The sequence below is a fragment of the Monodelphis domestica genome, chromosome 7 (assembly GCF_027887165.1).
Source record: "Monodelphis domestica isolate mMonDom1 chromosome 7, mMonDom1.pri, whole genome shotgun sequence".
Taxonomy (NCBI): Eukaryota; Metazoa; Chordata; class Mammalia; order Didelphimorphia; family Didelphidae; genus Monodelphis; species Monodelphis domestica.
The window spans coordinates 228,532,941-228,549,487 of NC_077233.1; the positions used below are offsets into that span (position 1 = coordinate 228,532,941).

At 34.7% G+C, this 16,547-nt stretch overlaps 1 protein-coding gene across 7 annotated transcripts in view; it reads left to right on the forward strand.

Moving 5' to 3' along the window:
• Nucleotides 1–16,547, forward strand: part of USP42 (ubiquitin specific peptidase 42) — a 114,849-nt gene that overhangs the window by 58,428 nt on the left and 39,874 nt on the right. For all 7 annotated transcript variants that reach the window (XM_056804351.1, XM_016423891.2, XM_056804353.1 and 4 more), the window contains 2 exons: nt 8,273–8,522; nt 11,491–11,691. In XM_056804351.1, coding sequence (XP_056660329.1) covers nt 8,282–8,522; nt 11,491–11,691 — 442 coding nt within the window. In that variant the 5' untranslated portion in view covers nt 8,273–8,281. The remainder of the gene's footprint in view (nt 1–8,272; nt 8,523–11,490; nt 11,692–16,547) is intronic.

The window sequence follows — 16,547 nt, forward strand, 5'->3', positions numbered from 1 at the left end:
CAAGGAAAATATGTTTAAAGTTGACTTTAGTTTTATGCTCCCTTTCTTGTGTCTAACCTTTTTGGGGGTGGGTACAGCGTATGGTGAGGGAGGTAGCATATAGTAAGATCAGTGGCTTTGTTTTACTTTGTTACCTGCTTTATGTCAGAAGTAGATATTTACAGAAAAAAAGTAACTTTTTGAAGTAGTGCCTTATAAGTACTAGTGGTGATAAATGATAAAATGTTCCATCAGTTAAGGAAGGTTCAACTATTATCCTGAGTCATTACAAATTTAATATACAGTTGCTTCTGTTAGGAACTTATGTCTAGTAGATCTAATTTACTATAATAGTTTTAGGAATTCAAGCATTTACTGACTGAATATAGGTATATAGAAGAAAAAGAAAAGGAGAATTTATATTAATTAGGTTTTCTCCCCCAACTATGAAACTGATGAGAATACTGTCAGCTGAATAACATTTTCTTTACTCACTGGATTAAAAAAACAACCATAAATGAACCTAGTGAAATAGAATCTTTTGATCATTAATTTGTTAATGATTGGCCTATAACAAGTTTATTTAGGAGAAATTAAAAAGTTCTTGCTATTTAATTTTTTTATAAATAAAATCAGACATCTTTTTGTTCATATTGTTGTACTTTTTCCTTAGCCCTCTACCTGAACTGGTGTGCATCTAATTACTAAATGCTTTTCTGTGGAGGACTAGAAATTGGGAGCCTGATAACGTTTTTAAGTAGAGGAGTGCCTCTTCAACAGTGGTCTAGAGGCAAGGAGTGACAATTTAGGTGGCTATTAAAATAGCTTCAGTGAGATCAAAATGAAAGCTTGAGCCAGGGTACTTATAGTGGGAGTTGACATGGGGATAGATAGAGAAATTTTAGGGATAGAATCAATAGAACTTCGCAAATTATTGGTTATAGAAAGTGAATGAGTTTTAAATCTCAATTCTTTCTCTAATCAACCAGTTAAGATAACTTATGCTTATTTTCTCCCCCCCCCCAACAAGATTCCTTAAGAGCACTTAAATATCTGTCTTTATTTAAGTATGTATACTTTAGGAGTAGTTTCTCTGTAATTTCAGTTAAATATGGTAAAAATTGCTATCTGGGGCCATTTGGAAATGAGTGATGTAGTTCCAGATCAGTAAGTTTTCCTTATAGTTGGTGCTTTGCCCTGTTGTGTACCAAAACTTAAAAACAAATTAAAAAACATTTTGGATAGCAATTCTTATGTCATCTTACTTCCTTTCTTGCTTTTTAAAAAAAGCTTTATTAACATTACTGCCACTTCAAAATAACCTATTACCACCCATAATAGAATCTTTGTCTATAAATGAGAAGTATAATTAAACAGAACAAAACAACATTTTGACAATTCTGACTATGTTTCATTTTGTACCTAAAGTCCAAGACCATCTCTCAGCCAAAGAAAGAGAACTTGTGTTTAAATGTAAGGCCTTGGTAATCAAGATTGGTCATTTCATTGATCAGAGTAGAAATGTTTTTCAAGGTTCTCCGAATTTTTGTTTCTTAAAATGTAAAACAATATTCCCTTAATTTTAATACATCACAATTTGTTCAGGCATTCCCCAGTTTGGTGGGGACTCTTATGTTTCCAGTCTTTTATTACCATGCAAAGTACAATTATAAATATTTTGTATATCTAATAATGTTAATAGCTAACATTTAAATAGCTCCTACTATGTGCCAGGCTCTGAGCTAAGTGCTTTATAAAAATTATTTCATTTGATCCTCATAACAACTCTGGTAGGTAGGAGTTATTATTGCCTTCATTTTACAGATGAGGAAACTGTGGCAGACAAATTGAGTGACTTGCCCAGGGTCACATAACTAGTGGATATTTGTGGACAGATTACCCCTGTCTTTGATCTTCTTGGGATATGTGCCTCTTAATGGGATTGTGGAGTGAAAGGATTTAGTGACTTTTTAAATAGGTATTTTTGGAGATTGGACCTATGATTTCATTGCCATTAAGGAACTCCTTTTTCTAATATGGTTCCAAATGGTTGGATCATTTCACAGTACCACCAACATTTTGCCTCCAACCCAAAGCTCCTCCAACTCCGACTGTTTCTGTCTCTTATGCTTTGTAATCTAATGGATGTGAGATATTAATTTTAATTTGTGCTTCTTTTATTAGTTATTGGATCAGTATTTCATCTAGTTTTTAGTAGTTTGAATCTCCTCTTTTGAAAATTGCTTATTCATATCTTTTGACCACTTATCTATTGGGAATGAGTCTTATTCTTTTATATTTTGGATATCAGACCTTTACTAGACATATTTGTTGTAATGTCTCCACTGTGTGTGTACATATGTATGTGTGTGTGTTTTAAGACATAAGATAAAGAAAATAATAAAATCTTTTCTGGATGACTATGAGTGATCACTTAAATTTCCAAATCCTTAGTTTCTTTATCTGTAAAATGAAGGGTTTGGATTATATGTTTTCTAAAAGCCATTTCCAACCCCAAAGTTATATTGTGCCTTTTTAAACCTATGAGATGTAGTTTGATATAGTGAACAGAGAGCTCCTCTAAGGTCCAGGAAAACCTGGTTTCAAGTCCTGCTGCGGACACATATTGTCTATATGACCCTGGGCTAGTCAGTATACTTCTCAGTGCCCTAGGAAATCCTTTTCCAATCTGAACTGGTAGAGGGACTTCCCTTATCTGGAAGTCCTCTATACTGACAATTTCATAGACTTGGGCCCATGACCATTATGACTACAAGTCATACAGTGTTCTGAATACTGATGTTTGCAGGAGTTTTTAGCAGAGTTTGGAAATTTTATCCCTATCTGTTACTGGTCACCAGAGACTTTGAACCTTCACTGTAACTCATGTAAATTTACTTATCACAAAATAAATATCTATATGTCATTACAGGTGGACTTTTTTGGGCATAGAAACTACATATGCAAAAAGTTATAAAAAGTACATATATCAAGAGTAATACTAAAAAAGTGTCCTTCCTTTAACCTCCTTTCCTTTCTGTGGAACCTTTGGAGGCAGTCCACTTTTCCTACTCCTACTCCTGGCTCTGCTATGAATTATTATTTTATCCTTTGCGAAATGGCCCTAAACTGCAATATTTTTGAATTCTTACTTTGATAGATATATGTTTTCCCTTGAGTGTGGGAAATTCCCTTTGCTCCTATAGTCTATAACTCCATATCTTTGTGATTTTTGTTTGTTATACCAAACTCTAGGTATTACCCTTAATATTTTCATGGGGTACTGATATATTTGGGTTATCCACTTGTCTTTCATTTTTGCTACATGACCCATATACTTTCCCTTGAACATATTTCTAGAAATGTCTTTTACAACATCTCTTGAATGTAGCTCCTCATTTGTAACATGCTGTAACCTACTTGTTCCCAATATGCATCTTTCTACTGTCAGATAGCATTACTAGTAGATTTATGTTAAAAACAGGATTATGTAGTGCTGAGCAGTTTTCAGTCCTTGAAAGCATTGCACTGATTCCTAATTATGATCAGTTTGATCTTTTATTTCAGTTCAGTTGCATCAATCACTCAAGACACACACATTGAAAGATTGAAATTTAATATGTAATATTGAAAAAATTAAACATAAACTAAAGTTCACAGTTTAACATACTTTCTTCTTTTTTTTTGTTTGAATTTTGGTGTTCAAAATTTGTTTTAGAAAAGGAGAGGAGGAATGGAGAGGGAAGCATTGTAGCCAGAAAGGGAAGAGACAGGAAAACTTAGCCCCATCCAGTGAAGTAAAGACACAATAGGCCAGAAAACCTAAGTAGGTAAAGATTGTGAGGAAATTGCCCTTAGAGTGTGAAATAGCTAGTTATGGCCTCTTTTTCAAAGGGAGGAGTGAATAAGTCTGCTTCAGTGGAGGAAATAGCCACATCAATGAGATCATAGATTGTGATATAAGGAGGGACCCAGAAGGGGCAGTACCTCTGGGTTAGTGATCCAGTTCTGGAATCATTCCGCTGAAGCCTTTGAATAGAAATTACTTTTGGTTGCTCAGTTACCATTGAGTAATACCAGTATCAGCCTCAATGTCAGAAAAGAAAACTGCACACATTCTCCCTATAGGTAAAAGAAACCCAAGGCCACATACTACAGAGGAGTTAAATATAAAGAAGCTGAATGAGGTGGGAAGATAAGAACAGATGCTGCAAAATAGTTGGCAGGGAGGAAGCTCAGGTTCTTCAGGGCTCAAGAAAATACTAACCAGACTTTTGATGTTCAAATGATTTCATCAATAATATATTTTTGCATTGTTCTTAGTTGTGCACATAATTTGCATTTTCAAAATAAGGGCATTCCTGAACCCTCCAATTGTTGAGCAAGAGAAAACTGCCTTCATATAGTCCAGTGAAAGCTCCCATTCAGATGTTTACAGAGGGGAAGGTAGGCAGGCCATGATGGGTCATACCTGGGACATAAAACAACCATCTTCACTGCTCTGTAGGAAGTTCTTGAGAATGATTGGTCTTGGAGTTCCTGGGAAGCAGAGTCTGTACTGGAATTGAGTTTTCCAGTTTTTATCTCAATGCTGTTTCCCTACACACGTCTGGTCAACCCAGCCCAGACATCTGACAATGCAGCATAGTGAAAATGTTATGGGCTATTTGTCTAATTGCATGTCCTCAATCTGGATATTGAATGTTTTTCTTTTCACTTTTTCTAGTGTGAATAGTTAAACCAAGCTCTTTTGTATTCCTGGAGACTTTACCGAGTAAACTTTAAGTTATACATAATGCTTGATGACATCATACCAATTACATCTGTGAATGGATAACCTAATCATTAGGAAATAATTTTGGATCTTGCACAGAGCATCTTTCGTAGTGTTTAAGAACACTATTGAACATACTGTACCTTCCTGTGCAATACCTCACTTGATGTTAATAATACTCAGTGAAATTTAAGCAAAGTAGTCCTTTGAGGTGTTTGCTATTATGGAGTTTCATATAATGTGGACACATGAGTTAAGAAATAGCAAGACTGATGAGAGCCTTCAAGATGATGCTTCTTTCTACTGAATTAATTCTTTCTAAAAATAAATATATTGATATGTTTTTGTTTTCTACAGCTTTTGCAATCAATTGTGTGATGGTCTGGTGTGAAAAATAATAGCCCATAAAAGCCTGCATGTTCCCTTTTCAGGTTTTCATTGGGGATGCTTTCTGGGCATTCATAGGCCTTTTACATAAAGACTTAGAGAGTTGAGAAATCTGGTTTTGAGTTAATAGTTTTCTTTTGTGTCTCTTTTTTGGGGTAAAAGTGCAGTGATGATTTTTTTCCATTTTCTTTAGAATCGTTTCCTTTTTGGGAGAATTTGAGAATTGATTCCTGAGTACTTCTAAAATTGTCTTGTTTCCAATTTGAGTTTTTGCATCTACTTTTTATATCTTTTTACTTTACTCCCATTGCTGTCAGTCTGCCCAATATTGCTTTTTGCTGTTAGTGTTCTTTTTCTTTGTCAGCTTCCTATTTTAACTTGATGCTGTTAATCTTCTTGGAATAGGCTTTGAAACCAGGTTATCTAAGTTTGTTACACTTAATTGCAAACTAAGAAAAGATAGCCCTTAAGTGAGGAAATGTGCTTTCATATAAGTGAAATATGTAGGGTTGGGGCTCTGAATTTTTAGATTTTCTGGTTATCCAAATAGGTGAAATTGTCACATCTAGGTTGAGCGTGAACATTTCTTCTTCTATGAAATGCAAAACTTGTATTTATTAAAGTACTTTAATGATAATTCTGTAAATGCTTTATGATTTTTTTCCCCAAGAGTTCACTTGGTATAGTGGAAATTGGGAAACTTGAGTTTTAGTCTCTGCTACTAACTAGCTATCTATGTGGCCATGAACTCATGCTTCATTCTGTCCCTTTGAACAATATTCATCCCTTTTGTTCTTTTCTCAATCTGAATGGTTAGAACAATCTTTTGTATTTTTGAGTATTTCACTCAGGAAGCTTTGTAGAAAAGGAGCACAGTAACTAGAAAAAGGTTTTAAACCTCTTCAAATTCCAAAATTCTGGGATTCCAATAGAAAATAGTTATAATGATAATTTACTCAAAATAGTTCCATTTGATTCAATTTTGATACTTTTGCCCTAATCACAGACTGATAGCTGGAAGAGGGCTTAGAAGTTATCTATATTGAATCCCATTCTTTACAAATGGGGAAATTGGTGTATACAAAGGTTAAGGAACTAACTTGTTCAATATCACATAACTAATAAGTGACAGTGATGGGTTTTGAATCCTAGTCTTCTGGATTCAAATGCAGTACACTTTTCCTTGTATCATGCTCTCCTTAAGGTTCTATCTAAATGTTATATGTAAAGTTACCTCTTCTACATGAGCCAATTCATAAAAGTTTTGATTTTTCGTGTGTGAAACATTGTCTCTCTGCTTATATACCAATGTGCTATATGGCCTTTCCATTGAGGTCAAAATTAAAACCATGAAGCAGATTCTTGCCAGACAAAAAAATCTGCTACTAAAAAAACAAGAAGACATAAAGTTTGGCTATGGCAGACCAAATATGCCGAGAAGTCCCTGATAAAAGAGACATGACTTTGAGAATGTTCAAGAATCAATGCTCAGGATACCTGAAGGTGAAAAGATTGAGTTGGAAAAGACAATCAATAGGACATTGATAACCACTTACCCATCTGCCTCCATTTTCAACTACAAAATCTGTATGAGAATAATTATACACATGTTGAGCTTATCCTTGATGAAAATATGAGACTAGGCAAGTTTTCATAATATTCTACAACAGACCACATCTTTATAGTCACACACTTCCCTAGAAGGTAGAGAAAATAATCCTACTCTGCTTATTGTTTGTTGACCATGAAAAAGCATTTGTCTTGGTAGAATAAAATGTAATTTTTAGGTACTCTCTTCAGGTAAGATATCTTCCATACTCTTGTACAATCATACAAGATTCCTTGACAGATACAAAAACAGAGACAATTTTGTTCTGTCAGTGCTGACTGTTGATAGCCAGTAAGGCATAAAACAAGGAGAGACATATTCACCGAAGGTGTTTACTACTGTTAAGGAGAATGTCCTGAAAAGTCCAAATGGAAAAGGCATTTATTATAGATAGTGCATGTTTATAGATGACAAAGAGCTGATTGATATTCTAAAACAGTAAAGAGCCTCTTGAATTATATTTACAATCATTCAAAAAAGTTTGGCTTAAGAATTGACACTGGAAAACTAGAATGGATGTAGAATGCCTGATGTCCTCACTATGAAATGCAGTTAGATAGAAGGCCAGTTGAAGTGGTCCATCAGTACACATATCTGGGACAGATATGCAAATGAACAAAGATCTGGGTCTAATACTGGATAAGAGAAAGAAAATGGACTAGATTGCAGTTGACTAATTTTATAATGCTTTTCGTGACCTCACATTTCTCTCTTGAAACAAAAACATCTTTTAAACACTAGTATTATTCCAGTGATTATATATGGTTGTAAATTATGGACTGCCATAATCATTCAAAGAATCAAAATTTCAAATCATCCAGAGGACAATGGAAAGAAGACATATAGTGTGCTATAGCATATACCAGCAATAAATTATACATAAAACATACCACCAAAACTATGTATGATGGAAAAATATAGATGAGTTGCTTGTATAGTAAGAGTGAAGGACATAATATCTGGACAGTCTATGGGTGCTAAACTAGTCCCCAGGTAATATTAAGGGATGACTTGGACAAGAGCTGCACAGAATGACAGGGTGGTTAAGTTGCCATCTTCCTTGTTAGAGGGAGTACACACATAAGAAGTTAGATACAATTCACAATTTAATTTTACTTGTATTTACATGTATTACTTCAATGCCATAATTGCACTTTGGCAAAAAGGGGTACCACTTTGAAATGCTTATTAAATGTAAAATTGTGATTTGGTGGTGATGAGGGAGGCTAGATAGAGTAAGTAAATGTTGGAGTCCAATTTGGAATATTGCATTCTACTAATATTTGAAAATTAATTGATGTTTTCTGAAGTGTAGCATTTTTTAAAGCTAGTATCACAGTGAAAGTATTATTGCTGTGAAATAGTATTTAACATGCTTTGAAATTTTAATGATTAATTTGAAAATGTTTGTTTACAAATAGATAGGAAAATTTAGAAAAGCAGGCTAGTTCACTGATAGAAAAATAACTCTTTGCCCTTTCTATCTACTTATGAATAGAATTTCCAACTTTATATTTTTCCAGAGGTGAACAATGACTATAGTTGACAAAGTATCTGAATCTTCCAACCCATCAGCTTGTCAGAATCAACCTGGCAGCTCAGTGGCACCTTCACTTGGAGACATGGACTCAGGCTCTGCAAGTTGGGGAGCTGTATCTTCTTTGACAGACATCCCCAAACATAAAATTTCTTTAGGACCAGTACCTGGTGCTGCAATATATTCTAATTCATCTATATCTGACAAACCAAAGCCATCAGCACAAAAAGATCAATGTGAGTATTTATTTTTCTTCTTTGAAAAGAAAAATGTAACTAGAAAAATTCTATCTGATATATTGCATTTGGTTTTGTGTTATAAATTCACCAAAAATCTCCTTTTTTGGATTATAAAATGTTTTTTAGATGTGACTTTTTGTAGTTTTAGCCTTAATTCTTAGAAGAATAAACTTTTTTCCTAATGAGAATTTTAATGAAACTAGTAATACTTGTCACATTCAACAAACTTGATAGTTGCTTTCCTAATTCTAAATGTTCATTTTTCTTTCTCTCTTTGTCTTTGTTTCTCTGTCATGCCTGCCTTCCAATAGCCAGATGAGTCTTGGCAAAGTTCAGAGAATCACTTAACCTAGCATGAAGTTAAAATACTTTGAAAGAGACTTGATAGCAATGCAAACGTCAAGTTGAGTTGAACTAAAGCAGCCTAAACAAAACATCAGACTTTTAGAAGATAAGTCTAATGCAGGTTTTGATAACTTTGCTCAGATGACTTTGAAATGAAGAGAAAGACAATAATTTCTACTTGGAAACATCTTTGTAGATAACTTACTATTTGTGTTACTTTCAATATACTTATTTCGAAATATATTTGAACTCTGGTTGGTTTTTAATGGCTCTTCAACAACGGTTCTTAACATGGGGTCCTTGAACTTTTCACAAAAAATATTTTGGTAACTATATTTTAGTTTATATTGTGTAATTTAAGCATTTGAAAACACTCTTCAGAGAAGGGGCCTGTAGGTTTCACCAGAGTGAAAGAGTCTGTGACAGAAAAAAGGTTTTAATATTTTTAGCTCTAAGTCAACCTTGATGGGCCAGGACTTTTTTGGCCTTTCACAAGAGTAAATATATCTGCAAATACCCATTATAGGAGATGGGAAAAGAACAGTTTCATTAATTATTGTATCATGTTCTTTATTTGAGTAAGACTTCCCTCTATGCTTTGATTACAAATATTAATTATTGCCATAATATAAATAACCAATATATATTGACAAATGTAAATTTCTTAAGAATATAAAATCACATTAAATATTAAAATACAAAGTTAATGGACCTCAGATTAAGAATCCCTGTTAGCTGCTTAGAGCTTAGAGCATTGAGAGGTTAAGTGAGGTACCAAACATTTTACAGCCAATATATATCAGAGGCAGGCTTACATCCATGTATTCCTGGCTCTGAGCTGATTCTTTACCCATTATGCTACACTGCCTCCCTATTAGATAGATATCACATCTTTTTAGATTTGATAAATGCACAAATAGGACACTTGATGTACTAATTATTATTTTTAGGTCTTTATCCTTGAAGCACAGGCCACTCAAAGAACAACTTGGATTACTCTCTTAAATACTGAAAATCATTACAAAATATACTTATTTGTAGTTATTCCATGAAAGATACTTCATTAGCTTTAAGTATGACCCAGAAATTCCCTGAGAACTGGCATTTCATAAAACTTTTCACTAAAGGTGGGCCCCCTAATAAGACACTCTGGAGATACAGTTCATATACAATACAATTATGAAATTGAAGTAATATTTTATTTTTAATGGCTGTAAAAAAACAAAGATTTAAAACAAATATTAAAGATCATTATATTTAATATAGTCCCATAAGCAACTTGTATGAATCTAACAAATAAGTGTCCATTTTGTTAATGTCTTGAGAAACCAGCCAATTAAGATGTCTCTGTCAATGGTTTGCTCTCATCTCTTTCTAAACAACAACAGCCCCTTACAAAATACAACAAAAGACCGAAACTGTCTAGTCATAGTTTCTGTGATAAGGGGCAAAATATAACCTTTTCCTTTTTACAAGTTAGTACCTATTGGAGTCATTCGCCTAAATATCTTTTATGCCTGGTCTTCCACAGTTGTAGTGATTTTTTCCAGGGTCCTCATTCACTCACTTTAATCATTCATCTTTTCAAAGCCCCTCTCCTTACTCCTTACTGTTCCAAAAATTCTGATGCCAAGTTCCTAGCAGATGCTTCCTTCTTTCTGAAATCCACAGGGTGTGTAAATTGTCTATTTCTTATTTTTCTTCTTAAATCTTCCAAGATCTTTTAGACAGGTATGAAACAAACATTTATTAAGTACCTTGTATATGCCAGGCTCCATGGTAAGCACTTTATTATCTCATTTGAATCTCATAGCAATTCTAGAAGGTGGGTGATATTTTTATCCCCATTTTACAGTTGAGAAAACTGGCAGGGGTTAATTACTTGTTCAAGGTCATTACAAAATAATTGTCCAAGGCCAGATTTTAAAATTAAGGTCTTTCTGGTTTTAAGCCCAGGTCGCTATCTACTTTGCTATCCACCCAACCTAAAAGTAATTCCCTCTATCTAACACGGTTGCCTTTCTGTGATATGGAACCTTCCTTTAGCCAAAATTTGTCAACCTTATTTCAATCAGTTTCACATTTAAAACAAAACAGTGATAATAATAGGAACTTGCATTGGCATAGGGTCCAAAGTGAGGAATCTCCCTCTACCAGGGCAGACTAGCACTTTCTCTGCAACTTATAATCTTAGAGAGTTGCCAAGAGTTCTGAAAGGTGACTTACCTAAAGTCATACAGCCAGATTGCTTCAAAGCTATTATGAGATGCTGCCTCTCAAAAAAAACAAACCCAAAAAACAAACTTTCAAACTTAGTGTACATGTTAATATAAGAGCTTTGTTGAGGCTTATTTAAATATGGCATATGGAGTGACCTTTGTACTTGACTTTGTACTTTTAAAATAATTATTGTTCTCTTAATTCTTGACCTCCAGAAATATACAGATATTTCTATAGTTTTAAAAATGTCTACAAAGTCTGGGTTAATCTGAGTATTCAAAGAGATGATTGCCAATTAGTGTAATACAGACTAGCATAACTATAATAAAGTCTATATTTTAAAAAGTCATAACTTTTTTCAAAGGTAACGTTGAAATAAAGTGTATTTTGTTTTTATCAGCTACAGGTGATGGCATTGCACCTCCACAGAAGGTCCTTTTTCCAGCTGAAAAAATTTGTCTAAAGTGGCAACAATCTCACAGAGTTGGAGCTGGGCTCCAAAATCTGGGCAATACGTGTTTTGTCAATGCTGCATTGCAGTGTTTAACATATACGCCACCTCTTGCCAATTATATGTTATCTCATGAACACTCCAAAATATGTAAGTTTTTCTTTGCCATTTTGTTTTTTGTTTTGTTTGTATATGTACTTTTTATTTTTGTCAAAGTCAAAATGAACAGTTAAGAATTTGTTAAACCCTTACTATATGAACAGTCAACACCAAATGAAACACTAGTGTGTAGAGTCTGATTTGGATTATTGTAGGAATCTGGGATGGAAAAGGAAAAGGCTTTTAGTATACAACAATTTAAAACCAACAGCTCAAAAAAAATTTTGCATCTAGTTCAAAGTGAAGTATATTTAAAAGGAATATGTTTAATGATCATTTGGTAGTTCTCCAGCTGACATTTCTTTATCTTGCCAACAAGTAACAGTCTATGACATAAATAACATGGAATCATGGCTTTAGAACTGATCTCAGAAGCCATCTGGGCCTCATTTTACAGATGAGGAAACTGAGGCACAGGGAAGGATAACATGTCCAAGGTATACACAGTAGTAAATATCAGGAGCAGGATTTGAATCCATTTTGTCTGATTCCAGAGTCAGTGTTCTTGCCATTATACTAAGGAGTAACCTATTCTGCTCAACTTTATTAGAAGAATGGGGGGAAATTCTTACATCATTAGTCTCTTGAAGCAATAGAGGAGAGAAAACTTTCCTTCAGTTCTTTTGTTGGGAGGATACATTTACCTTTCCCCTTCTCTTTACTGTCCCCCCTTCTCTCTATCTTCTCTATTCTCTTCCCCATTCTTTGCCCTTCTTTTTCTTTATTTCTTTTTTTCTCTCTGCCTTTTCCCTTCTCTCTCTATTCACCTTCCTCCTTCTCTCTCTCTTCCTTTCTCTTTTTTACCTCTTCCCTTCTCTACCTTCTTCCTGGCTTATATAACTCTGTAGCCTAAGGTTCAAAAAGAGTAGTATCCTGTAACAGTTAAAATTTGTTTCTCTGCTAAAAGTATTATATTTTTAGAGGTTTAAGAAAATACAAAATAAGAAAGCACGTGCAACCTACATCTTGCCTGCTAGGTAGAGAGCTTCTTATGCCTAGATGTGGAAGCTGAGAGAGCCCAAGTAGGCCGTACAGTCAGTTTAAATACCCATTTTGTTCTCGGCCCAGGTGGGTATCTTCAGTGGGATTATAGGGAATTCTGGGAGCTACCAAGGACTTCTGGGAATTGAAGTCCGGGGTTCAAATCTCCATTTTCACATTTCGCCATTTGATCCTATTGGGAAAAGTTTCCCCAAAAGGATCATGAAAACATAATCAACTTAAAGATTACAACAATTTGAGGATAAGAGGAAAAAAGAACCAAACCAATAATTGCTAGATGCATTGACAAAAAGCCAGTTAGGGGGCATTCCCCTTTGGCATGAAAGTATACATACAAATAAATGTTCAATCAACCACACCCAAAGTTCATTCTTGATCTTCTCGTGCAGCTTGTGGTCTGGAGGCATCTTCATGTTTTCTCCAAACAGTTCAGTTTCTGGATTCGGAGAGGTGGCATGTTTCTTAACCTAAAATTCTTCTCAAAAGGAATTTAAACTTTGCAATTTAAAATAATACTTTTACATTCCCCCATGAAGAGGGTGATTGAAAAACACAGGATCACTTAGGGATGCATGGCTAAGTTATGAGGTATATGAATCAATTGGGAAGAGAAATTAAAAAGACATCAGAAAAATTCAAATTAAAAAAGATAATTTCTGGATAAAAATATAGACTATCAAAGTCTTATGTATAAAAATTCCAAGTAAAGGAAAAGTAAATCTATAACAGGTCCTTGAATCAGGGTCCAATTAAAATGATCTAAGCAAGTAAGTATTTACCCAGTCAGTAGCCAGGACTACAGAAAGTTTGTCACACTGTGAAAGACAGAAAAGGACTTAGATTATAGGAGCCTGGTAAGAAGCCAAGTTTGGGATACTCGTCTGTAAGTATTTTCAGAGTGAGTGTGGATACAAGGAAGGCCTATGTCTTAACTTATGTTAAGTGTCGCAACCTTGAGTCTTCACACTAGGTTCAAGTCCTTTGTATTGACGTAGAAGTGCATCAATCCATCCTGGATTGGTTTATCTTTGGCCCTGTGCAATGGCTCTTTTGTATATTTTGTCCTGGAATCAGACAGAATCATTAAGCAAAGTCCCATATTTTTTTAAAACAATTAGTGGCATCATTTTTATAGTCTCAAGCTTTTGGAGCATGCATTGACATTATAGCAAATGCATTTTAAACTTATATTACTGCAAAATCAAAAAGTTAAAGAAAATCTTAATACTGTTGACATGTGCTTCAAATATAAAAAGGAGAGAAAAAATAAAAAACTGAAATAGTATATTGCACATGCAAAAAAAATATAATAATAAGAGTTTTAAAATTCAAAAATATAGCTTATAATCATTGACATACTGTGTCAGCTAAGAAAATATAGAATACAAGGCTTTCTCACCAAAAATGAGATCCATTTCCTCTTCATATCTGGCCATGATCCACTGTGAGTACAAGCAAATGAATTTTACAACGTAACAGTTTGTTTGTTTTTTAAATAAAGAGCAGTATTACAAGTATTATCCCCCAAATTCTCAATACAATTACAATAGCAAACAAACACTATCATTTTTTACACATGAGTTGGTGTATGGCATTTTTTTTTTAAACCCTTACCTTCCGTCTTGGAGTCAATACTGTGTATTGGCTCCAAAGCAGAAGAGTGTTAAGGGCTAGGCAATGGGGGTCAAGGGTCACAACTGGGAAGTGTCTGCAGCCAGATTTGAACCTAGGACTTCCTGTCTCTAGGCCTAGCTCTCAATCCACTGAGCTGCCCAGCTGCCCCCACTGTATGACATTTTTAAAAGCCTATGAACTGATGGGTATTTGTCACAATTTTTACAAACATAGCAAATCTTTCAACTTTGGTAAACATATTTTTTTACAAAGTGAAACTTATTTCGGGTTTTGAACATCATCAAGAATTCTAGATATTCTGGTGGAAGTAAAGTGGTGAGCTGAAGAGTATAAATGAGAGATGCTCCCCTTTTTTGGGGGGGGAAGGCTTCTAGGGGTAAAATGCTCTGGGATTAACTTCCCAGCTTCCATTCACATTTTTATAAATGCGGGAGTTGGGATTATAATTGTATTTCACTTCAGCTACTAAAATGGGCCTTACCTTGTGTTAGGGGCAGACAAAATGACCAGAGATTGTTACGAAAAATTCTAAAAATCATGTCTAAAGAACCCTTAAAATCAATTTGAAATATTTAGCTCATTAAATTTTCCAAAGGTTGTTATAGCAATTTTTTGATGGAGTCCATCTATCCTCTTTGTGACAATTTACAAAGTCAAAAATCAAAAAGCTGTTTTTATATGGGCCTACTCAATAATGTTTGTTCAGTATAGTTATAGGGGAAAAGCAACAGAATTTAACAGTAGTTAAAACCCAGTACATTAAACTGATTCAGTGTAACAGAATGCAGTAATATATGAACTTAAAATCACAAAGTTAAACCTTAAATAAAAGAATCAGCAAAATGCAATAAAATACAGAGATTTTTATAAAACATTGGAGTCTGAAAAGCCTTAAAAATATAACCTCCAGTCTCCTTAAAGTTCCTTGAGTTTTTTGTTTTTTAAATTATCCATTTAGATGCCTATTGTCAGAAGGCAGAAGATTGGTAATGGTTAGGCAATGGGGGTTAAATGACCTGCCCAAGGCCACACAGCTGGGAAGTGTCTGAGGCCAATTTCAACTGAGGACCTCCCTTCTCTAGGCCTGGCTCTCAATTCACTGAGCCACTGAACTGCCTTCCCATAGTAAGGGTGAATTTTAGGAATCTCAAATTTGGCTAAATAGTTGCAGGGAGCTGAATTTTACCCCTGGCATTCAGGTGAAGTAAATAAAAGGATCAATGCAGTCAAAAGATATCCTTTTAAAGTAGCCATGCTTTAAGTTCCTGTTTGGAAAAGTCTCTTCCTTCTCCTCTTTCTCCTTCTCTGCTATCCCCTGCCCCTAGTCCACGTGGAGGCTAATTGTAGCCTAAGGAAAAGTCACCCCCGGTTTTACCAGCTGGTGGAAGTGAGTCCTGGGCATGGGGTGCTGCCTCCTTAAAGAGGCCTTTCTTCATCCTCCCAGAATTGCTGGGCCAGGCTGTATTGCAGGCAGCAGGTGGGCCAGCAGAGATGAGTCAAGAGGCTTGCTAAAAAGCCTTGGAGAAACATGACTTTAAAAAATCACTATCTAGGCACTAGCTTTTAAAAGCTGAACTTAGTAAAGATTTAGGAAAGTTAAAAAGATTGAGGGTATTTCATCACAACCAATGTGGTTCGCCAAAACTGTAACAGTTAAAATTTGTTTCTCTGCTAAAAGTATCATATTTTTAGAGGTTTATTAAAGATTAAGAAATAAAGAAAATACAAAATAAGAAAGCACGTGCAACCTACATCTTGCCTGCTAGGTAGAGAGCCGGGGATGCCTAGAAGGGGAAGCCAAGAGAGAGCCCAAGTAGGCGGTACAGTCAGTTTAAATACTCATTTTGTTCTCGGCCCAGGTGGGTATCTCCAGTGGGATTATAGGGAATTCTGGGAGCTACCAAGGACTTCTGGGAATTGAAGTCTGGGGTTCAAATCTCCATTTTTACAATCTTAAACCAGTATTAATCTAAATGGAAACAAACCTGTCCTCTCCTAAACTATGTTATCCTGGTAGTATTAATAGATATTCAGTGGTAGAATAATAGGTAAAAAACTTATTACTAAAATTTTAGCATATTTATATTTTGTCATTCTGTCTGTTAAAAAATACTTTCTAAAGTTCTTTGTTCCTATAACTTTATCTAACATTTGGAATAAACTCGTTATCAGGTTTTTATTGTTTGACATTAACTATCCAGGATGCTAAT